General features: G+C 40.6%; 1 protein-coding gene across 1 annotated transcript; it reads right to left on the bottom strand.

The window, feature by feature from the left end:
* Positions 1–23242: 23242 nt before the first annotated feature.
* On the bottom strand, positions 23243–24103 carry LOC140934872 (E3 ubiquitin-protein ligase TRIM71-like). The gene has a single exon (XM_073384468.1). It carries the CDS (start codon positions 24101–24103, stop codon positions 23243–23245), a length of 861 nt encoding a protein of 286 aa, XP_073240569.1.
* Positions 24104–24353: the final 250 nt, after the last annotated feature.

Raw genomic sequence — 24353 nt, 5'->3', positions numbered from 1 at the left:
TAACCCGTTGCAACTGTTGTGCATGTATTATGAGCGAGCCGTTTAAATCGGTGAAACAGAGTGCCTAACGGCAGGAATAGTCTGAACACAAACCTTGACCTCTGATTGATAATCATTTGAAGTAAATAGATGATTGGCATGTGACTAAGGACAACTTAATCGTTATAAATTCACTTCTTGGCTTATTTGGACTGTAAATGCACGTGATATTAGTGGAAGGTGTGAATGGGGTTAACCGACTAGCGACAAAGGGCGAAAAATGTTACTGACCACCGACAAAACGAGGAAAAAATTACCGACAACCGACGTGGTCCGACGTTAAAGGGATGTTTGTATTCAAAATGAACGGCATTTTGAATTTATTTCTAGCTCAGGAAATGTCCAGATCCTTTGATCGGCTCTATTTCATCAGACGTAACCACTGGTTAAAACCAAATTTAGTCAATTACAGAATTTCCTGTATTCAAATTACTTTAAGCCCCGGATCCGGCATATTGTAAAATATTGACTGGATTGGCATGACGAGCTTTGAAGCGCGAAAAAAAATTATGCAAATTAGCTGGCTGCACATTCAATGTGCAGCCAGCTAATTTGCATAAGTAATTCAAAACAAAGGTCTGACAGCTCTAGGCTCTTGAGGTGTCGGCTGAATACCCTAGGACTTCCGTAAATTGCCCACAAAAGAGTAACTCAAGCTACCATAAACTGAAATGTAAGTAACCGCAATATCCGATTAAAGCAAGGTTTAAATCTTTTTCTGTTCGGCTAACCCTCTTCCGAGACACTTACTATTTTGGTAATAATGTAACATCATAAACATTTTACATAGTGCCTTTTTCAGTCTCGGGCAGTAAATTATAGTATGAAAAGGAGGTAAACTCAAGAATTCAGTTTTGTGACTGCCCTGCAACTTTGAAACTATTTAAGCCGCTTCCTAAAAGGCCGGGAAAATGTTTTTCGTAAAATTCTTAAAAGTAGCTCCTTATACTCTGATTTAACATTACCAAATTCAACAAACGCGCTAACTACTTTATGGTCCTGTATCAGTATGTAAAGGCATCAAATCCTTATAAAGCCCACAGAAACAACAATTAACAGACAAGTACTGATATGATTTAAGATATTTTTGTACTGCTTTTATATCAAGCAAATGAAATAGTCCTGGCGATATGTCATTATCGCAAAATCGCCAAATTCAGAGGTTCCTAGATCACTAACACAAAATACTGCAATACATGTTCTTATAATGCTCTTTTACTCGGCTTTGTTAAGGCAACACTCGTGCCAAAATCAAGTTCGAGCGCGTGCTAAAAAAAATAAGATGGATCGAGAGAAAGCTGTTGATTGTCCATGAATATTCAAAAGAGAAAGAGTTGAATAAGATTATCCCCTCCATAAGTCAAATAAGTCAATGTTATGTATTTTTCAGGTATACATTAGCCGGGATACTACAGCATTGATTAGAGTGTTTTTGCAAGTTAACTGTAGTTTTCAGGTATACACTACCCAGGATAATACAGGAATGATTAGAGCATTTTTGCAAGTTAACTGTAGATTTCAGGTATACACTACCCAGGATACTACAGGAATGATTAGAGCATTTATGCAAGTTAACTGTAGATTTCAGGTATACGCTACCCAGGATACTACAGCATTGATTAGAGAATTTTTACGAGTTAACTGTAGATTTCAGGTATACACTACCCAGGATACTACAGGTTAATACTATGCAACGCAGATAACAAAAGCTCGGGAAACAAGGGGACCCTGCATGACCCAGCGAGGCTACTTGTCTGCGAAATTTTTTTGAGAAAAGAGCTGACTCTCTCGAGTATTGAACTAGAATAGAATAATCCAGAATTATAATTTTAAACATCAAATGCTACTGATATAATTATTAAGTTTTCTTACCTGTCTGGAGTCTCTTCCACTGATGTCAATGATCTGGGCGCCAAACAAACGCGCGCGGTACATATTTCCCGCCACAAATAATTAAAAGCACTTTCATGAGACGGTGATCAAAATGCAAAAGCAAAATAGGAAAGCCGGCGCCAAATTGCTAGAGGCTAGCGATCGTTTGTTGGGCGGCGTGTGATAGAGTGAAACTGATAAAATATCGAGAAATCTGGACAGAATCTTTTTGTAATACATTATCAAAAATTATGTGAAATACATCATCAGAGAGCACGTGCGAAAAAAATAATTTCCGCTCGATATTTTTTCTCGGTATTTTTCATCGACAAAAAACCGAAATATTAAAAATCACAACTTACCATCAATTGCTCGGCTAAACAAAGCTAAACTTACCGAAGTCGACAACCAAGTAAGGATTTCCTACAGAAATAATTTGCCACTCTCGTTTAGCAGTGTAGTGGTCGACTTGACGTAGGTTAAAACGGATTCGTTTTGCCGGCATCTTCCCGTTAAATTAAAGTAGATTTAACACTTGCCAGGCGTAATTAGAAATCTAGCCATTTTTCTCATAGCTTCGCGAATGCAACCAGCGTTATACAGTAAAGCGACAGAAACTTAAGCGAAATATTCACGCGCGACAGTCGCGACAACCTCAGTAAATCTAACAAATGAAACAAGATACTGAGAGAAAAAAGGGCTTCATTGATTGTTTCCGGCAGGCGGTGACAAGTAATTTACGAGATTAGAAGACCTCCTGGTCAGAATTTTTTTTGTAGCCTAAGCCCGTCATGATGTAAAATATGGACTGGATTTGTAAAACATGGATTTGTAAAACAGGGATTTGTAAAACATGGATTTGTAAAAGGTGGATTTGTAAAAACATGGATTTTGTAAAACGTGGATTTGTAAAACATGGATTTGTAAAACATGGATTTGTAAAACGTGGATTTGTAGATATGTCGCTTGACATATAAATAGTTACTGAAAAAAAGCTTGTTTTTGTCCATTGTTGCGTAACGTTAGCATTTCGAAATGTGTAAGAACAAGGAGCACTCGCTTACGGCTCGTGCCTCTCTCGGCACTTCTCACGCGTTCAAAAAAAATTCCCGCGTGCTTATATTTAACTCAACAATGTACTCGGCGCGTTTTTTTTTTATTTCAGTTAAATAATAAACATCTTAATACACAGGCGGGTCCAGAACGATACCCAACGTTTTACGGGAAGAATAGGACAATCAAAAGTGTACGTGACAAGAAAGCGACCAGGCTGTCAAAAGCCCGGAAGTTTAAAAATGCATTGTAGACCTTTGACGGAAATAATTTTGCATATTTTAATTTTGCGCGGGAAAGTCAGGGGATTGCGCGAGGAAGATATGGCGGCTTGTTTTAAGTTTCCATCTCTGCCTAAAAAACGACGACGTGCATTTGAGTTTCCAAAGTTCTCATGAAACTCAGTAAAAATCAAAGAAGAGCTTGGAAGCGGGATATTTTGGTCCGTCTATTTGGCGGATTTTAAATTTGGAGAAGTGCAGCGCCATGTTTGCATACAGAAGTTGAAAGGTGAATCCGCCGACTCAAAGGGACGCTTCGAAAAGGAGGCAGGTATCCTCCATAGTGTCAAAGACCACAGAAATATTTCCGGGTTTCTGAGGTTTTGTCACGAGCCATATGCCATCATGATGGAGTATTCGTGCTTCGACTTCGGTCACAAAGACGATGACGTTGCCTAAAGAGCAACTCTATTACTCAAGCCATTCCCGGCAACTGATGAGATCCACAAGGGAGGATCCAAACCATGGTCTTGCCTATCATTTGATGGCGTACCCAAACACAGCCAAAACCACTGGCAAAAACAAAAAAAGGAAAATACTATAACCGCGGTTACAGAGCGGAGCGAAACGATGACAAAGACACAGCCCTAATTAGAGCGGATTTTAGCGCTCAACTTCACGTGTTGCATTGCTCTCTAAGAAGCTACAATACAAAAGAAAGGATAAAGAGACGAATAGCCGCAAAAGAAACACAACGTCTTGCTACAAAACCAAATAACCGGGCCCGGTAATGTACAAACACTGCAAGATAAAGATTATCATATTACGCGGCTTAAATTCCTATCCTTGATAACACTGAAGAGAGAGGCTGTGCTGTCACCGAACGCACTGAAACGAGCCAAACCAAAGCTAGACAAAATGCTTCAGATGGCATGTATAGGACCATAGTCGCTAAACAGAAACAACAAGGGTCAAAACAAACAGGCGATAAATGCAGAATTTAAACTTAGAAATGACCTTCGGCTGTTTCAATCACTATCACCATCATGTTATCCTCTAAACCACTGTGTTGCCCCACTGAAAACAAGCAAGAAGCTAAATCGGTCAAAAGAACAGAGATATAGAAGCGGCAAACACGCGAAGAGGAGTCGTGTAGGCCTTCCAACCCCATTTTACCTGAGCGTTATCAGTGAACTCGGATATGTAAACACTGTGCAGCCAGCAAACACGCAAAAAGCACGCAGAAAGTCGCAAAAAAAGAGAATAAACACGAATAATTTTTTTAACAATCCACGTTTGACAAATCCACCTTTTACAAATCCTTATTTTACAGCTTGTTTTACAAATCCGTGTTTTACAAATCCACGTTTTACAAATCCATGTTTTACAAATCCACCTTTTACAAATCCATGTTTTACAAATCCAGTCCATGTTTTACAAATCCAATCCAGCCCATGTTTTACAATATTCTTATAAAACATATTGTTATAAGAAAAAAAGAGTGTATGCCCCGGGATCCTCCTTTTAGGGGAGCATCGGGGGGCTCATTTCGAGCCGACGAGACGCCCTGGTGTTGTATTTTCACTGCGTGTTGTTTGTTCATGCAGTCGGGCCATAAATTAAAGTCATCGTGAGTTTTTTCCGAAAAGGTGAAGAGGCCGCCATCGATCGAACGCCATCGAAGCCGGGTTCCACGGTAAAGCCATGAGAGCCGTTGAATAATAAGCGTAGTAAGTGTTTGTGGACGTCTTGGGGAGAATAAATACTTCCGTAGCTAACAAAACTACGTATTCCAAGGGCTCAGAGAGTGCGCGTTTCACTCTTTGTCTAATTTACTTCTGTTTATTAACTTCGATGCCCTGTAATCGACATGAAAACAAATGCACATCAAATTCAGATCTAGAATAAAAGCTTTGGGGATTTCATCGGCATACTAATGCAATCAAATAATAAATTATAACAAGTTTTACACTTCGTTTAGAGTTTAAAGTCTTAAAACTGCGCAAATTACATAATAAACTGAGATTTAAAGACACAGGTCGAAAACTTTAACCGACAACCGAGATGTGGACCTCCCATTCAGACCCTCTTAGTGGGTTTGTTCTTCACAGATTTTCTCATGCTGTCAGCGAAAAATTCGCCGAGATTTCCGCACAACCCCAGACATTAATTATACATACATGTTGTAACTCAAACTCTATTCTATTTTCGGAACAGGGTTAGTATGACAGTGATGCATGTATAATTAATGTGTGAAGCCTTGCGGAAATCTTTCGAAACATTCACTTAAGGCTTTAAAAGTTTGTTTCGATCATCTGCATATCACGTACAACATTAACAATTATCTTGCAAAATCGCCCGGATCACCTGAAACTGAGACGGCGTCGTCGTTTGACTGAGCCAACTCTGGCTAAAACCAGAGGCTCCGCAAGATTGAGCAGGGTAATTGTTTCCTTTTTTTCAACACATTGATAACAATGCACGATTCCTTATTTCATTGCGGGAAAGGTGCAAAAGTCGAGCGCTGTTTTTCTCCGCGACACACGAAATTGCTCCTGGCATAATATGCAAAAACGTATGTCTGCATAATTCAATCATGTCAGGACTTCAACAACAAAAACATATGTACATATATTTATGTACGATCCGTAATAATGTTTGTCTGATATCCACGATAGATAAGCGTGGCTTGCAACAAATGTAAAAGCTGATGCACATCAATTTTAACAAAAATCGGCAAGGACATCACCCATTCTTGAATTGGTTTGACGAACCGAATCAAGTTGTGCCACTCGAAGTTCTTACGCTCCTCTGGCTTACCTTGCCTCCATTACCTTGCTTCCATTCTTTCTTTCTTTCATTTCTTTCTTGTTTTTTCTGGAAACATAAATAGAACGTACATGTATGTAGTGTAACTTAACTGAATATTTAATGTCTTATGCTGCCATTTACTTGGCCATGGCGGTGTCCATCCAGAAAGCTTTCGCTACTTTGGGCACCGCTCACATATTAATTTATTTCTTAATGGCTCATATTATTTTATACTTTATTATTGTCACTTCTGTAACTTATAAATTTTATTTAAATGCCCTTTATAGTGTAAATAAATATCCGATTGACTGATTGATTGATTGATTGATTGATTGATTGCCCAGCCACTGCTGCTAAGAATAATGCTGTTACAGCCTTCATCGTGCATCCTTTCATGCCACTGAACAGTCTATTTCAGTGATGACTTGGCAGGATCCCGACTTTCCCAGAAACGGACAGCTAGCTCCAAAACAACCTTGACGTCGTTACAAGCGTTACAGCCCATTACATGCTCTGTGACCTGGCCTATGAATTAAATCGAGGCTGGCGGCAGGTGGTTTTATATATATATTATCAACACAAAGCCACCTTGAGCTTCGCTTCCACTCAAAGGCCAGGAGACTGAAATGTGTTTTAAATACAATAAACTTATTGTTGGTCCAAGCGGTGTGAATTACGAGGGTCGATCGATCAGGAAGCGTCGTTTGAACAGTGGTATCTGCACTCACTAAGAACGGTTTGGAGAGATTCACTTCCGCGTTTGCGGCGAAGCTGAATTTGACTAGTTAAAAAATCAAAACAAAAAGCATAAGAACAAAACTCAAAAAATAATGAAAAATATTATCAAAACAAAAGCGAAAACAATGCATCTTGCAGAATTACCAAACTTACGTCTTCAAATTCTCACAGATAAGCGAGTGGGATTCCCCTTGAGCGAAGGGGGTATGTTACATATTCCCCTTGTGCCGGCACGAGGAAATATCTTTGAAACTACGATGGTTGTTGCGCAGCGGATGGTGGTGGGGGAACAAGCAAAATGAAGGAGGCCATATTCAAATCATGGCCAGTTTACAATGGCGCAGTGATCGAAATATTACTGGAGATGTAAAGCGCTGATTTTTCTCTCGAATATTTCGAATATAAGTTTATTTTAACCCTTTCACCGCCAAGGGCACTCGGCAGACGATTTTACTCCTTCAAAGGGAAACCTCCTGGCAATGAAAGGGTTAAAGTAAAAGTGAAAAAAATTATATATTTCAAAGTGGACAGACTGCAAATCGTAGTAGTCGCTAAAATATATATCTACGTGCCGTAAGTGTTCATCAGTACGACGCCTAAAATGTGTGAAATTCCACAGTTGGTTTCGGCTCCATTAAATCCTATACCAATTGCAGAACATTTTAGGAGGAGCCACCCACAACATGAGCACAGTCACGGACAACACATATAAGTAAGGAAAATAACGCAACGTGAAAGTAAGACGTTATTTAACGAACTAAATGCACACGTAAATTAATAAATAAATAAATAATGCACGCGCACGAAATAAAATTGCGCGCGAACGCGTGCCAAGAAACAAATGAAACACAAATATAAGAAACAGATAATAATGTAATGTAAGGATACGATGGTGCAATTCAAGCTTGGATTGCTAATCGCATACTTCTCGACGATAAGACCATGGCGATTGAAGAATTTATTAAATGACTTCAGAAGTAGATTGTCCTCAAAGCGTTGTTGTTTGAGACGTAGTGAAAGTGCGCGGAGTCTATTTATGAAGTCAACCTTGGACGTGCAAATTCTAGCATATCTCACCAGTTGAGATATATAAACGCCGTTAGCTGGATTGGCGCATGCCCGTTGGAAACGAAGTGATACATAATACATACCGAGTTGTCATAACCACTTCGTATTAAACAAGCAAGAAATATTGCTGGATTTTACTGATTTCATTTTGCGGGAAAGATCATACACTGTATGTTGGGCGTGGCATTATGCCATCAAAAATCATAGTCGCTAGGCCGTTCAAAATTCTGAATTGGTATTAGCAAATGATTCTCAACAACTACACATTCAGTTTACAGACGAAGAAGATATCGAGTCAACACCACCAATGAAGTAAAGTCAAATAGATTTATTTATTTTAAACCTCTACAATCGATGAAACAATTATCAAAAAATTATGCATTTTCAAAGCCCTTAATCTCGAGTATTCACCCGGGCTGCCATTTTGTAGCTTTTCTTTACGAAAATAAGTCTTGGGTTTTTAAGAAAAGTGTAGTAACATGAAGTACTAACTGACCGCTGACCAGCGGTAGAGCTGTCATTAGGGAGAGCTGTATGAATCTATCGTATTGAAGTATGCTGTGTTGATGCTGTCGTCTCTGTACCTCTTCGGACTCAACATGGTGTCAGAAGCGTGACCTTCCTACTAGCCTACAGTTGCGGAGATCAAACCAATCGGAGAAACGGATCAAATACTGAGACGAATTGACCGGTCAAACTTCACGCGGATCCTACGCACGTGGTTCAAAACAAGATGGCGGAAAGCATGCCATTCGCCAAACCACCGGAACCGCTGGAAATTTCGATGGGAAATCCTACTCACTCGTGGGGAAAATGGAAACAAAAATTCGAAATTTACCTCAAGGCAATTGGAGCTTCAAAGAAACCCGATGAAATGAAAGTGGGGCTACTATTAAACCACATCGGCGAGCCGTGTTTGGAAATTTACTCGAACTTCACCTACCTACCTGAGCGTGACGACCCCGCGGGAGGAGAAGAGAAACTTCCAGCCGAAGACTCCGACAACTACGCGACCGTTGTGGCAAAGTTTGATGAATACTTTCAAAAACGGGACCCTCAACTCATGCTGCGAGAGAAATTTTGGCTTCACCTCAAACGAGAGCCCACACAGACCTTTGATTCGTGGGTGGTGACTGTCAAGGAAAGAGCCGCCGAGTGCAAGTTCCCAGCCGATTTCTATGAGCAAGCAGTTAGAGACAAACTTACCTTTTCCTGCGAGGAAGACAATTACAAGCTAAAACTCTATGACGAGGGAGCAGCCCTTTCACTCGAAAAGGCAGTGAAAATCCTGTCTTTGAAGGAAGCAACAAAACGTGAGTTACACGAATCAAAAACCGCTGAGATTGAGAGCGTCACACCGCGAGGGAACAGGCAAGACCCTCATGCTGGTCAAGATACAGAGCAAAGGAACCAGCGAGACTTCAAGAGGAAGCCCTTCCAAACAAGTGGCCGGAACTGTGGGTATTGCAACCGCCGACACCCCCCGGGCAAGAAGAACTGCCCAGCGGCAGATACACGATGCAGCCAGTGCAACAAAATGGGACATTTCCCTATCATATGCAAGAGTGTACCTCCAAAGACGGTCAACGAAGTTCTTGCAACCGAGGATAACTTTAGCCTCACATTTGTAGGAGGGGTTTATACACCCACTAGTCCAAACACCTCCAAGGCCGAACCAGCAATAAACTCTCAAACCAGTAGGTCCGACCCTGGATGGCATGTCAACCTCAAGATTCAAGACCAAGAGACGCTGACATGGTGCATCGACACAGGAGCACAAGTGTCTGTGATGCCTGAGCACATCTACAAGTCTTCATATGGAACACTTTCAAAATCTGACAGAGAACTTGTCGGAGCAGGGGATGTTCCTTTAAAGACCCTTGGATGTGCAGTCATGAACCTCCAACAAGACGAAACAGTCATTAAAGAACGAGTGTACGTAGTCAGTGGGGCATCCAAGTTGCTTCTGGGGATACCCGCAATCCGAAGTCTTGGTCTTATCCATGAAATCCCTGGGACATACAGTGTTAAAGCTGTCCATCAAATGCCTGATAGCCATCCACTCCAATCAGGGACCAAGGAGGACATTGTCAAGCAGTACCCATCACTTTTTCAAGGCCTTGGCAAATTGGAGGGTGAGCATACAATTCAATTGAAGGAAGGGGCCACACCCTTTTGTTTGACCACTCCCAGGCGAGTACCACTGCCACTAATGAAGCAAGTGCAAGAGGAGATCAAGCGTATGGAACAACTGGACGTTATTGAACCAGTGGATGAGCCGACAGAATGGTGTTCACCGATTGTGGTAGTGCCAAAGGCCGATGGCAGGGTGCGGATATGTGTTGATCTTACCAGGCTTAACCAAGCGGTCCGCCGAGAAGTCTATCAAATGCCAACAGTTGAAGAGACCCTGGGAAGCCTAACAGAAGGCTCAGTCTTCTCCAAACTTGATGCCAACTCAGGGTTTCATCAGATAGTCCTAAACCCAGAAAGTGCCAAGCTAACTACCTTTATCACGCCCTTCGGCCGTTACATGTTCAAGCGTCTTCCCTTCGGCATATCCTCAGCCCCAGAACATTTCCAAAAGAGGATGGACAAAGAACTCTCTGGAATAGAAGGGGTCAAGTGCCGCATGGATGATATTCTAATCATCGGGAAAGACCAAGCGGAACATGACAAACGACTTAAGCAAGTCCTTGACAGGCTAGTCGAGAGGAAACTAACACTCAACCTTGAGGAGTGTTTATTTTCTCAATCCAGGTTGCAATACTTGGGCCAAATCATTGACAGTGATGGAATCAGGAAAGACCCCTCCAAGATCAAAGCCATCACCGACATGGCAGAACCCCAGAACATTGCAGACCTGAGACGTTTCCTGGGTTTGGTCAACCACCTTATGAAGTTTTGCCCAAATCTGGCTGAGACGACGAAATCCTTAAGAGACTTGCTCAAGAAGGAGAACGCGTGGGTGTGGGGCACAGCCCAACAAGAAGCCTTCCGACAGCTGAAAGTAGACATGGCATCCGACCAAGTTCTTGCACTGTACGATCCAGAGAAGGAGACCGTGGTCTCATCTGATGCCAGCAGTTTTGGACTTGGTGCGGTCCTCGTGCAGAAGCAGCCGTCCGGTGAAATGAGGCCAGTGGCTTATGCTAGCAGATCCATGACCGAGACAGAGCGTCGTTATGCCCAGATCGAAAAAGAGGCCTTGGCTATCACATGGGCACTTGAACACTGGGCTGAATTCTTGATCGGAATGAGATTTAAAGTGGAAACCGATCACAAGCCATTGATTCCATTGTTTTCCACAAAGCTGATTGACGAGCTACCAGTACGCATACAACGCTTCAGGATGAGACTCATGAGATTTGACTTTGCCATCGCACATGTTCCTGGTAAACTCTTGTACACAGCTGATTCATTGTCTCGACCCCCCCAGGAGGGTAAAGCCCAGGCGCCTAAGTCATGGGACGACCTACATGACGAAGTCGAGTGCTATGTGAATGCTGTATTGGTAACCCTACCTGCCTCCGACCAGCGGTTAGATGAGATACGTTCTGAGTTGAAGAGTGATGACACACTTAAAACTGTGATGCAGTATGTGCAGAATGGATGGCCTGAAGAGAAACGAAGAGTCCACGGGCCAATAGCTAAATACTGGAGTGAACGTGGCAACATCTCCCTCCACGACGGCCTGCTCCTGAGAGGACGACGAATCATTATTCCTCCGAGGCTGCGGGCAGATGTATTAAGGCGTCTTCATGATGGTCATCAAGGAATTACCAAAACACGTGCAAATGCGGCCTCCTCAGTGTGGTGGCCTGGAATCTCCCAAGACATCACAAGAGTCGTGCAGAACTGCGCCATGTGCGAGAAATATCGCAGAGAACGCATTGAGCCAATGAAAGGTACTGAGTTTCCAGAACGACCGTGGAGCAGAGTTGGCGTAGACTTCTTTCAGCACAAGGATAAACATTACCTCCTAGCCGTAGATTACTTTTCAAGAGATGTAGAGATAGGTCAAGTGTCCAAGAATGTAAACTCTGCCCAGACTATCCTGCAACTTAAGAAGATCTTCAGTCGACATGGGATTCCAGACATCTTATTTAGCGACAATGGCCCCCAGTTTGATTCACACGAGTTCACTAACTTTTCCACAGACTGGCAGTTTCAACACATAACATCGTCTCCAAGATACCCCCAGTCCAACGGTGAAGTGGAAAGGGCGGTCCAAACTATGAAGGCGGTCTTGAATGAGAGTAATGACGAATACTTGGCTCTCCTGAATTACAGAGATACTCCATTGCACCACGGTTACTCTCCAGCACAATTGAGCATGGGTCGGAAACTTCGTACAAGAGTCCCCTGTCACCCGGAGGAGCTAAAGCCAGAGACCCCAGACCGTGATCACATCAGAAGGAAAGAGAAGGAGTACCGAGCTAAGATGAAATTCGATTATGACCATAGACACAAAGTAGTAGAGGGAAAGGAACTGTCACCCGGTGACCGCATTTGGATCCCCGATTTAAAAGAGGAAGGAACAGTGATTAAGCCACACGAGAGTCCAAGATCTGTAATCATACAGACCCAAAACGGACAAGTGAGAAGAAACCGCCGGATGACAAGAAGAGTTCTGGTGGGAAGTTCTCCGGTCCCACCCCAGAATGAAGACTATGAGAATCATGAGCCGATACCAACAAGAGAGAGGAACCCAGACGTATCCTCAGCTCCTGGAGCCAGCCAAGAAGACTATGACGAACTACCTGTCCCTGGGGACCAACCAGCAGTGGACAAGCCCTTGCAGCCTGAACCGATGCTGACACGCCTTAGACCTAGAGGAGCTCTAAGAAGACCGGACAGACTTATCGAACAATGCTAAGATTAGTTTCACTTTAGGACACTGGAGAACTGCGTTGTCCTTATTGACATTTAGTTAACTTAAAAAAAAAAAAGGAAGATGTAGTAACATGAGGTACTAACTGAACGCTGACCGGCGGTAGAGCTGTCATTAGGGAGAGCTGTATGAATCTATCGTATTCAAGTATGTTGTGTTGATGCTGTCGTCTCTGTACCTCTTCGGACTCAACAAAAAGATCATTGACATTGAATATAAAAATGATATTCATTCAACATACACAAGTCCTTATTATCTATATGTAGAGAAAAACAGCACTCGAGTTTAAAAAACGTACTACAAATTAATAGTATTCAATGGCACTAAACCTAGCTACACTACAAATATTTTGATATGAAATATTGCAAAATGTTACCTACAAAATGTTATTTAATATCAACAACACTATAAAATCACGACTAACCTATAACTATGTACTAATTTTGTAACAATATAGCAGTCTTACCAAAGCTCTTTAAAACTATGCAGTACAATAACCACAAAGTCTTAAGTCATCAAGGTTACCTAGCTATTGTTATTGGTCAAAACAATACGTAACTATATATTATGAAAATTCTTGATCGTTATCACTGCAGAAGACCTGTGCCTTCCATCTGTATAAAGTCCTTATAAATCATCTATTTTCCTCGGTAAATTATACAGTTATTTAACTACTATTATTGTAAATGTGTTTTAGAGCAAAAAGACTGGAATCTATGGCTGCTTATCCTGTTTTTGTATTTTTACCCGAGGTTCAAACCTTGAAGAGATCGACACATCGGATTTGATGGTTTATTTTCAAGTGACCGATAAAATGCCAGAACCAGTGGTGCAGGGAGGTGAAACTGACAACTTTGGCGTTAATACTGAAGACTAATCTTTCCACGACTTTAATTTTTGTCAGTGAAAGATGCAAAGAAGTGGTTAAAAGTTGACAAGAACTTCGTCAACTGTCATCGAACAATAGGGTGCACAAAACATTAGCCCACCATGTTGCACGTATTTTTGCAGAGATTTAACGATTTACTAGTCAAGAACATCACTCCCTAAAAACAACCGCGAAACACCAGCAATAATCTAAATTAAACTGGATAATGTTCATTGCTGAATTCACGCTTGGTTTGAACGTAATAAACGTCCTTCGAGCATTTGAGATTTAAGAGGAAAAATAAAAACAAAACAAAACAAAACCAAAAGACAAAAGCAACAGCTAACACTAAGAAAGTCGGGAAATGTGATACCAAAACTTCCACATAATTTCCAAATAAGCCAACCGAAAAAAAAATATGCACTACAGTAGACGGAACAAATTTGTTATGTTAAGACTATAAACCCTAACGCCTGGGCTACACTTCCTGAAAGACACAAGATGTCAGCAGTTAACATACTTACTTTTTGTTAACAAAAAATGCACTTTCGACATAAGCGATAAACAGAAGGTTAGCCTCGGCAAATTAATAAGTTTTTTTTTTCTCAAGACGGACAACAGGGTGGCTACGCAGCTGTAGTTTTAAACACATTGAAAGAGTTAATACAAGCTCTGTGGTTGAAACTATGAGAAGTTAAGGCAATTCACAAGATGTTTTCGTATTTTTAAAAGATTAGTTAGAGGCAGGCCTTTTAACAGTAAGTGCGACCAAACCAGCCAGAGTCGTCTTCGGCATTAGCTGCACCTCAACTGCACAGTAAGATAATTGGCTTGGAATCACGGGGCTCTATGTCTTGGGACGCACTGCTGAAGTTAAGGTGCACATGAAATAAAATAGTTGACTACATTAGAATCGTGACAGCCAGAAAGGCACAGCAATTAAAGTGCATCTAAGCCCAAAATACTTTTTTTTTGCTAAAACACAACTTTGCACCTGTTCGAAGGGTATTGTACGTTTTTTTTCTTCCTTTTCTTTTTACCAAATCTTAACTTTTTATAAGCTTCAAAACTTACAAAAAGTTAAGCATCATTTGTTTCACGACCGAATCAGAAGGGAAGTGGGTCTGTTCCTAATTTGACGTCACAAAGTACTTTGCATGCATGTTTACAAAGAGTTAATAAGAAGCAATCAGTTTATGACGTCAAATCAGGAACAGACCCACGCCCCTTCTGGCTCGGTCGTAAAGGAAAAGATGCTCAGCTTTATAGGTTATAAAAAGTCAAGATTTGGTAAAAAAAAAAAAAAAGGAAAAAGATCAAGATGCGTTTCGAACAGGTGCAAATATTTATTTAAGCGAAAAAAATGTTTGGGGTCAGGTGCACTTTAAATCATTTAAAAAAAGTTCACTCAGAATGTTACATTTTGAAAGAAAAAAAGCTCAAAGCAAATTGGTCTCCTTTGTAAATGGAGTCTGTTGTTGTTGTCCTATGTTAGGTCCAGATAAGGCATTTAATTTATCTATGCAATTTATGTGCACATTGAGCTGTTTAGAATTAAGTGTCGTAAAATTAAAGTAAACCAAAGCAATGACAATAAGAAATCAAAACAGGCGGAGAAAGCACAATGAGCTCATAAAAATTCTAAGTAGTAGCATGAAGCGCGGGAAAACACGCGCACACAAATCACGATTGGTTTTGGTTTTGCTTCGAATTGGTTCAAAAAGTGGCCCGAGATTTGGCAACCAATCAACCAGAGCGAAGTAATGCACGATCAAAGTAAACGGGATATAATCCACTTCATATGGATTCAATATGATCTTCAAGAGAATAAAATAAAATAATATAAGATAATTTCTCCTCTACAAAATAAAAAAAATGCTTTCTTTGGCTTTATATAGGTAAAAATAAAGAGTGATTTGATAAAAAAAGGCTCTGTAATCCAAAAGCTACAAAACATTAGATTACCATAAATCCGTTTAAAATATATAACTGTCATTCCTATATAAACAGCAGAATGAAACAATACAAAACTGTCATCAAGCTTAGGTAACTATTAAGGTCTAAAAACAAAACAAAACAAACTAATTTCGATACAAAAACCAAGCGTGCCTTTCTCAAATCTCCAACAGTGGTTTTTTTTTTGGTCTTTTAAGGTCGACTTTCTAAGAACTGTTGATAGTTTTCACGTACCAGCACACTGAATTTCGTGATCCTGCATACTGCTGGTTTGAAAATTTCGCCCTTCAAAGATCATCAGTCTAAACTGAAATTTCTTGCAATGGGCATTGCGCACTTAAAAACAGTTTTCTCGGGATCGAAACGGTTTCTAGAATTTTAAAGAAACGCACGCAATGACTGTTCTAGTTGGACTACTTAGTGTAAGTAGAAGAAAAATTCGCAAATTTCTCGATGCGTTCACATACTCTCTACGTTGGAGTACACCACGTCTTTCTTGGGCACATTGTCGTAAGTTGGCTCGGGCTGTGGGATGCCAAACTGTGCAATATCGGCGTATTCTGTCCCTTCGTAAGCTGGTGCTCGGACAATTGGTCTGGCTGCAGCACCAGGTTCAGGGGCTGGGCGAAAATTGGTCCTCAAATCGTCCAGCTCAGCATAGTCCAGCTCCCCAGGTTGCTGAAAAAGATAGGAACCATTTTGAGTTTACTTAATTTTTGGCGTTTCAATTGAGTCATGCTGCAAAAAAGAACCAAAATGAACCCCGTCCTTTTTCATTAGTTGAATTCATATTCCAACACAACAGACATGCCTCAGGGCATCATCGTCTAGTGAGTTACTGGCAGTTGGCACAACAGCATCCAACAACTGATGAATTTAGTGAGACTAAATGTGTATGTAGAAGTTTAAACAATGGACGGTGTAAACCTCGCGTTTCGATTGGTCTAGACGAACCAATGACGTCATGAGTCAAAGAAATTTGAAAAAAAGAGAACAATGTATAAGACAACTAGATTCCATTTGTTAGTGAGTGTGTACCCTGGTAACGCAAGAAAGACGAACATCTTTCTTACGTTACTGTTGTTAATACGAACATCTGTCACGCAACTCGCCTGCGGCTCGTAGCCTACTTCTTTGTTCTTGCCATGTTTTGACGTCAGAGGTGCTTTATCAGAGTACACACGTACCGCCAAATAGAAACTTTTTGAAATACAATAAAGAAAGAGGGTGTCAGCATAAGAAATCAATTCAAACCATTGCTTAATCTTAATTTTAATTAGAGATGGGGTATTCATGGAAGAGTAATGTTAAGATAACAATTTTCAGCATGTTTAGGATATACTGTACGTTTAAGTAGTAGTAGCAGTAGCAGTAGCAGTAGCAGTAGCGGTAGCAGTAGTGGTAGTGGTAGTGGTAGGGGTAGTGGAGTGGTAGTGGTAGTGGTAGTGGTAGTGGTGGTGGTAGTGGTAGTGGTAGTGGTAGTGGTAATGATAGTGGTAGTGGTAGTAGTAGTAGTAGTAATTTAAAACGCTGGACTGCCTGCAAGAGTTATTGATCACATCTGAGCCGCAAGGAATGTATTCGGGAAATCGTTATTGACACAGTGATTTTATTTTTATGATTTATACAATTTTTAATGTTGTAAAGTGCTTAATTCTTACTTTAAATATTTCTGTAAATTTTGTACATATTTTTAAAGTTGAATAAAATTATTATAGTTACTATTATTATTATTATTATTATTATTATTATTATTATCATTATTATTATTATTATTATTATTATTATTATTATTATTAGTAGTAGTAGTAGTAGTAGTAGTAGTATGAAAAATCTTCGTGTATTTTAACCGTGTTTAAATTAGTCGATCAACAAATCAATCAATTAAATTTTCAAGTGTAAACGGCCTGTGTAAATGTACCTTATTGGGCTTCTTCTTTGTCTTCTTGGACTTGTCCACTTCAGCATACACGTCAGTCACAGGTCGCCTGTCCTTCTTTTGTGACATATCAACTTGCGCATAAGTCATATCACCCGCTGGCCCACTTGCCTGTAGCTGCCGTGCGGCAGATGCGGCACCGACAGTATGGTATCCGTCATCAAAATCATCAGGATTGGGACCATGCCTATGACAAGTAAACAGGAATGACAAGATGAGTGAACGCATTTCAATTAAAACAATCGCCCAATGACCTGCTGAAAAGAAAATCCACGGTTCTTTTATTAACTTCATTACAGTCAAAGACTGTAACAGCTGATTTCTTGAACCTAATGAAACTGCTAACACGGTTTATGTTGGGGAAAACAGCAAAAACAAAAGCAGCAACAACAACAACAACAACAAAAGATAAAAAGACAAAAAAAAAGAAGAAAACACCCAAAAAAAATAATAGTAACCGGTAAAAAGAGAACCTTTTTGTTCCTAAAGACCAGGCGCAACGCTTGGACCACTTTTAAATAAAACGGATATGGGGATATTTTAGTAAGTTATTCTGATTATATCTGATACTTCCCAGTTATTGACAACTACAAATCTCTTAAAGTAAGGGTATATTGAAATGCGCTTAACACGAAAGCTTGGTAGACTACTAAACTCGCGTCACAAGTAGGTTCGAACGACTGTAACGCTTCGTGTGAAATGCACTGATAAGGTACACCAACATTCATGACCTCATCAGGCGAAACCCTACTGAAGGTAGGGCGTTTTGCGTTTTTCCTTGTTTTATGCGTGAATAAGTTTAAATTTCGGTAAAACTGTTATACTTACAGGTCAGCCACAGACGATCCATCTACAAGAGAAAAGAAAGGATATTTTGTACTTTATGTTGTACAGGAGGCAGGATGGCCGAGTGTCAGGGCACTGGATTTCAATGCGGTGACCCGGGTTCAAATCCCGCTCTGGCCACTAGCTGGAGTTGTTCAGGGTAAGTGACTGCTTCAACTCCTCGGTCATCCTAGCCTGCGAGCACGCTCTCCTATTTAGGCAAGCGAAGCGAGCCTCGCGAGAATGCGCGAGCGAGGGGCCGAGGAAAGGAGAGCTTGCGACCATCTCTTATAAATTTTCATTTCCACCCCGGAAACCCACGCGCGCGGCTCGGAAGACTATGTAAAATGGCGGTTCCGACTCTTTAGAACTTTCGTGCTAAATACCTTGTCACCGATTGTAGCACAGCAAGGAAATTAGAATAATATGCGCATTTGCAGTTTGAGTGTGAATTTCTTCTTAAATGATGGGGGAAAATTTTTTCTCAACTCGACAAAAGCCTCAGTGTGGTGTGGTTGTGTATTTTCTGTATTCGTTTGCACAATAATTTGCCACTTGCGAATATATCATTTGAAAACAGTTTGTACTGCCTGAGGAGAAAATCGAAGAATTGAAAATATAATGATCGCTCACCAGTTTTTTGGTGAAAAGCAAAGATGAAGCGTCTTGAGAATAGTGACACGAACTGCAATCTCTAGCTTCAGACTCCACTTTCTGTAAAGGATATTAGATTTGCTGACCTGATTAATTGTTGACTATAGCTGTAGTACAGCTCCACATAATCCCTTTTCTGGTGTATGTATTACAACTGCAACAATACTGTATAGTGCGGTGAGGTGTTACAAAGAATGAAGCGAAAATGAACAGAAGGTATAACTAATCTCACGCAAGTTTGGTCATTTCAGGTCTGAGTGGCTCATCGATAGATCGTCAATATTTTCTACTCTCAACTTGGTGGTGGACACCCTCTGAGAAATACGTGTTAAGTTCGAGAGACTTGCCGAGTTACTCAGGTAAGTTATGCTCGGTTTATTGAAACGACTACAGCTGGTGAAAGAAATTCTGAAAGAAAAGGAATTAGAAAAAAGGGCAAACTGAATGAGTGAAACAAAGCTAAACAGCTAAAATAAGGGACATCGTATCTAAAGTTTGATCATTTCAGTTTTAAGTGGCTCATCGATAAGCATTTCTACTGATATTGCTACTAAAACTACCCTAGCTGTTGAAAATGGTCATGTCAAGAGAAAATGTTTTTAATACCTTTTCCTTTCACCTTCAGCTGTGGTCATTACACTCCGAAGGTAACTCGGCAAGTCTCTCGAACGCTTATTTTCAGGGCGTGACCACAATCCAAGTGTTTTTGTATTCTGTCGTTTGCTCCCTACTTTCCTTAAACGTCGAGAGCCAGAAATAAGTTGATAGTCTGTGAGCGGGTTCTTTAAGGGGCTAAGGCAAAGAGACGGTGAAAAAAAAAATAGTTGAAGAGGATTGGTGAGAGAGAGCTTCAAGTGTCCCCACCATTACCTCCAAATCAAACTCGCATTAGAAGCCTACTTGGCATCCAAGCAAACTGCTTTCCTTCTTTAATTTTCTCTTAGGAACCTTAGGCGAGATAGCCTGCGGACAAAGAATTATTTCTGGTCGTCGCTTCTCACCACCAGGATGGAGAGAAGCTACGACCGGAAATACGTCTGTGTCCGCAGGCTAGAGGCGAGAAGAAAGGGTATCGAAATCTTGCTGAGAAGACTAAGGGCGTCGGTTCGATTGACCGTGTTTCAGATTACTCGGGTAAATTAAGACATGGGTCTCAATTTGTTCACTTTAAAAGTGAGAGGGTGGTCTACATCTAAGAGCTTTATACACGTAAGACGCTGAAAAAGCTTGTTCTTGACATGAAACGGCAACACTTTTTCCTGTGTCCTCAATTGTTTTACCGGCCGTTTAATATATCACTTCTGTGCTTGGCCTTTTTTAGATATTTAAAAGCGAAAGCGTTAAGATAGGATACAAATGCCTTGGGGGACTGGGTCTAGTAGAAAAAACCGTTTTTTCTAAAACAGTAAAAAATTCAAAAAAGGCCAAGCACAGTTCTGTAGATGCTTGCATTACACATTGTCCTACACCAGTCCCGACCGGTTTAATAACTCACAACAAAAAGTGTTGTTGTAACAAACTTTCCACACAGTTCAAACACCTGAGTTCTGTGGTTGGTCAGGAATCACAGACCATAAGCACTCAGTCCTGCTTTTCTAACTGACAGGGAACGAGGATAGTTGAATTCTCCATCCTTGGTCCCGTTTTCCAAATTTACCAAAGTTTCCCTCAGGATCAAACATTTTACTGAGATGATAACCACAGTTTTAGACTACACTCTAACCTCCAGGAACGGTCACCTCTCTACAACCGTACGGCCATTTTTTTTAGGCGGACTGTCCGTACATTCACTGTTGTTTCAACCTCTACAACGACCATCTCTCTACAATGGCCACTTTTTTCTGTCCCCAAGGTGGCTGTTGTAGAGAGTTCAACTGTATAAGATATTTACTGTGTAGGATACAGTGATAGGGCCGATTGGCAAACACGAGTACCTGCTCCACCAAATGTGCATAAACACTCCTCTCTATAACAGAGCATCTTGATGAATTTGTTACCTTTATCAGGAACAATAATATGGACCTTAAGCAAGGATGAAGACGACGGCAGTGAAAACGTCCCTAGAAAAATGAATTTGCGTTCTTTCAAACTTAATCGCGTCTATTTGGACCCGCTCAATATGTCAAATGCAGGCGACTTTTCCTGGAGTTGAATTCTTAAGGATTTTATTCAAGTTCAAAAAGAGGAAGGAAAATTCGTCGCATGTCCACGCCCTCCACAGAACGTCAAATTAGGAGGTTTCACGTCGTAGTCCAGTGGAGGTCAAAGAAATGTACCAAAAAGCGTGATGCACGTGCAGAGCTGTTGTTTTGATCATTAAACCTATTGTTTTTTTGAAATTGTCGTCCCTGTCGTCGTAGTTGCTTAAGCTCCCTAATATTACTGTCGCCGTTTATTGATCGTGAAATGTTCAAGTTCACTAAGCTGGTCATCACCTCTTTCACCAAACTTACAGAGAAAGTTACCGTTCCAACCAATTACACTTGTACCCTGTGCTTGGGTGGCCGGCAGTAAATGAGACAAAATGAGGAGAGGTGCCTTCACCAATTTCCAACGCCACTGCTAAATTTGTTTAGTTTTTCTCAAGTGACAAGACAAGCTAGCAAGCAAGACTAGCTGCTAAGTGGCCTTGTCGACCTTCCTGCCCAGGTTATTGCAAACATGCAAACATTAGCAGCGGCGGATCCAGAAAATTCAGAAAGGGGTGGCCGGGACACTTGCCAGCTATATAAACTGAGAATTCTATAAAAAATGATACAAAATTTCAAAGAAAAAAGGAGTAGTCGCGGCTTCCTCGTCCCCACTCCCCCGCCTCTAAATCCGCCTTTGACTATTAGGAGACATTGAATACAAGGAACAAAGCATTTACACTGTTGTTTATTAAGACAAAAAATAATCCACTTGAGTTATTTACAGGGAATAGTATTTTGCTTTGTATGTCTATTACTACTGAAAAAAGGTAAGTAAAAATAAGCCGTTTAGTTACAAAATCAGGGCTCCTGACAAAAATTGACAATTCAGGCTGTCCTCGCTATTGAACAGGTTAAAACCCATTCAAAAATCACGCTTTCAAAAAAGTATGTGAATATTAATGAGTATAATATTTCTAGATATGAAGTATTTGCAAACGTATTTAGTAATAATGTGAGATTACAATGTAAGAGAAAATTATCGCAATTAATTGCTTTGTTTGGATCTAGTCAATTCAATATATGCTGCAGTTTTTCTTTCAGGGTATTGTATTTACTCGTGTAAATAAAATAGAGGCAATGTAAGGAAGGTGGCGCCAGCGTAACCTCAACTTTTACCCGACAGTGGAAATCCATATCATTTATATGGACAAAAAATATTTACAAGTAGAACATAATAAACCAATTTCGACATATCAAAATGTCTAAACAAAATAATCGCACAAAATTGATTTCCTCTGAGACTATAAAATATTGACCGTGTTGGATACAGAGATAGGGATTGACCAAAGAACCTGCTCCACCAAATTTACGTAAATACTTCCCACTAGAAGAGAATATCTTGATTAATTTGTTATCTCTATCAGCAACAATAATATTATCCTTGCCGTTTATTGATAAACCTTCAGGGTCACTAAGCTGGTGATCAAGACTTCCAAGTTCACCAAACCTACTAACAAAGTTACCATTCCTATCAAAGACTTGCACCCTGTGGTTATCACAGTCTGCCAGTACAATATTTTTTTTTTTGGGGGGGGGGGGGGGCACCACAATATTGCCAACACTATCAAAGCGATCCGTGAAGGGAACTGGAATGCACCATTATTCTGACCCTCCCAACCAAACGATCTTAAGTGGGTACCGTCACTACTAAACACTGAAACCCTGTGGTTACCACACTCAGTTACAGCAATTTCATTCTGATCATTCACTGCCACACCACAGGGCCCTGCAAGCATTCCAAAAGACTCACCTTCTTGTCCAAATGACAGCACAGATCTGAAACTCCTGGTTTGTACCTGAGTCTCAAGAGGACTGTCACGAACATTTGCCCCTTTTTATTGCGGACAATTACTTTACGACTTTCTTTACCTTTAGCCCCTAATTGTTGAATTTTAGTTTCGCTTAAAACAGTTTTTATATTTCATATCCCTTCACTGTTCAACTCGTTAATCAGTTTTTCACTTTTAGTGAAACAAAACCAAGGAATACATTCAATGTCACGGTTTCCTTGGGTTCCCTCTTCCTGCAAGATTGTATCAAATGTTTCACTGAATCCAAGGATTTCAGAACTAAGTTTGTTCAATTGCTGATTCAATAATATTTACTCGATTTTCAACTTGGTCTTTTTTCTGTGAGAGAGATTCCGGTGATATTTTTCGCTTGAAAATCGACTGCATTAAAAACATCCTGTTTCCACGCTTCGATGATTGCAATAACCTGATCTACATTCGTCTGCACTTGGCTTTTTAAGTAGGCTGCTTGCAGTTTAATCTCCTCGCTCTTTTGGTTCAATTGCTCGAGTTCTTTTCGTTTTTCTTGTGCTTTTTCTTTTAAAGATTGAGTCATGGAGTTGATCTGAGTCTTGCACGCTTCTGCAGCTTCTTCCAAAAGCATCTTTTCGTGACCTTCATGGAGTGTTACAGCACAAGTGTTGCAAATGGCGACCTCACAGTCCCTGCAAAAGAATTTCAACTCTTCTTTTTCGTGTCGTTTCTTCTGACAAAATGCCGGTCTCTTTAACACGGCCTCGATGTCTTGATCTTGAAAATCTTTCAGTGCCAGCGTTCTGTGTTCTTTATTGATGCGTATCATGTTATGTCCTAAAATACATTCCTCGCACCAGAAAGAACAACACTGGAAGCAATATAAGGTCTGGGCGCTCCGCTTGTCGCAGTTTCCACATTTCACGTTAGTTGTATTGCATTCTTTTATTGCCAAGACATCTAACAAATTGTTAATACGAAAACTGGTGGGAAGTTCGCTTGGATCTCCACTTCCAGGGATTTGAAACTGTCTTCCGCACTCGGGGCATGTAATTTTACCACGGACGCCGCTCGTTCGTTGAATTCCGTTCAGGCAATGAAGACAGAAACTGTGCAAACAAGGCAACTGCTTTGGATCAGTGAATGCGCACATGCACACAGAACAGGATACTTCATCATGAAGATTGTCCAGCAAGGTCTTTATATCCATGGAAAAGGTCGGAAACAAGGTTACTTTTCAAAAATTTCGGGTTGGTTGTTGACGATGAAGGGAATGCCTTTGCGAATGAACGATGAAATCTTGTCTTGTGACGCAGGCTTAACTCTGTATTACTAACCAATCAAATAAAGTTTCTTGACATGTTTTGATGGTTTCACGGAACAATAAGAAACATCCTGTATTTCCGAGAATTTTAAATCAGTTCTTTGAAGCATGGGTAACGTACCTGCCTGCGGCAATG

This window comes from Porites lutea, chromosome 1 (assembly GCF_958299795.1).
Source record: "Porites lutea chromosome 1, jaPorLute2.1, whole genome shotgun sequence".
Classification (NCBI taxonomy): domain Eukaryota; kingdom Metazoa; phylum Cnidaria; class Anthozoa; order Scleractinia; family Poritidae; genus Porites; species Porites lutea.
This window is presented reverse-complemented; position numbering and strand designations above follow the sequence as displayed.

Bases quoted from the DNA above. Each gene is read 5' to 3' on its own strand.
- LOC140934872 (XM_073384468.1), bottom strand. From the start codon at position 24,103: ATGGATATAAAGACCTTGCTGGACAATCTTCATGATGAAGTATCCTGT.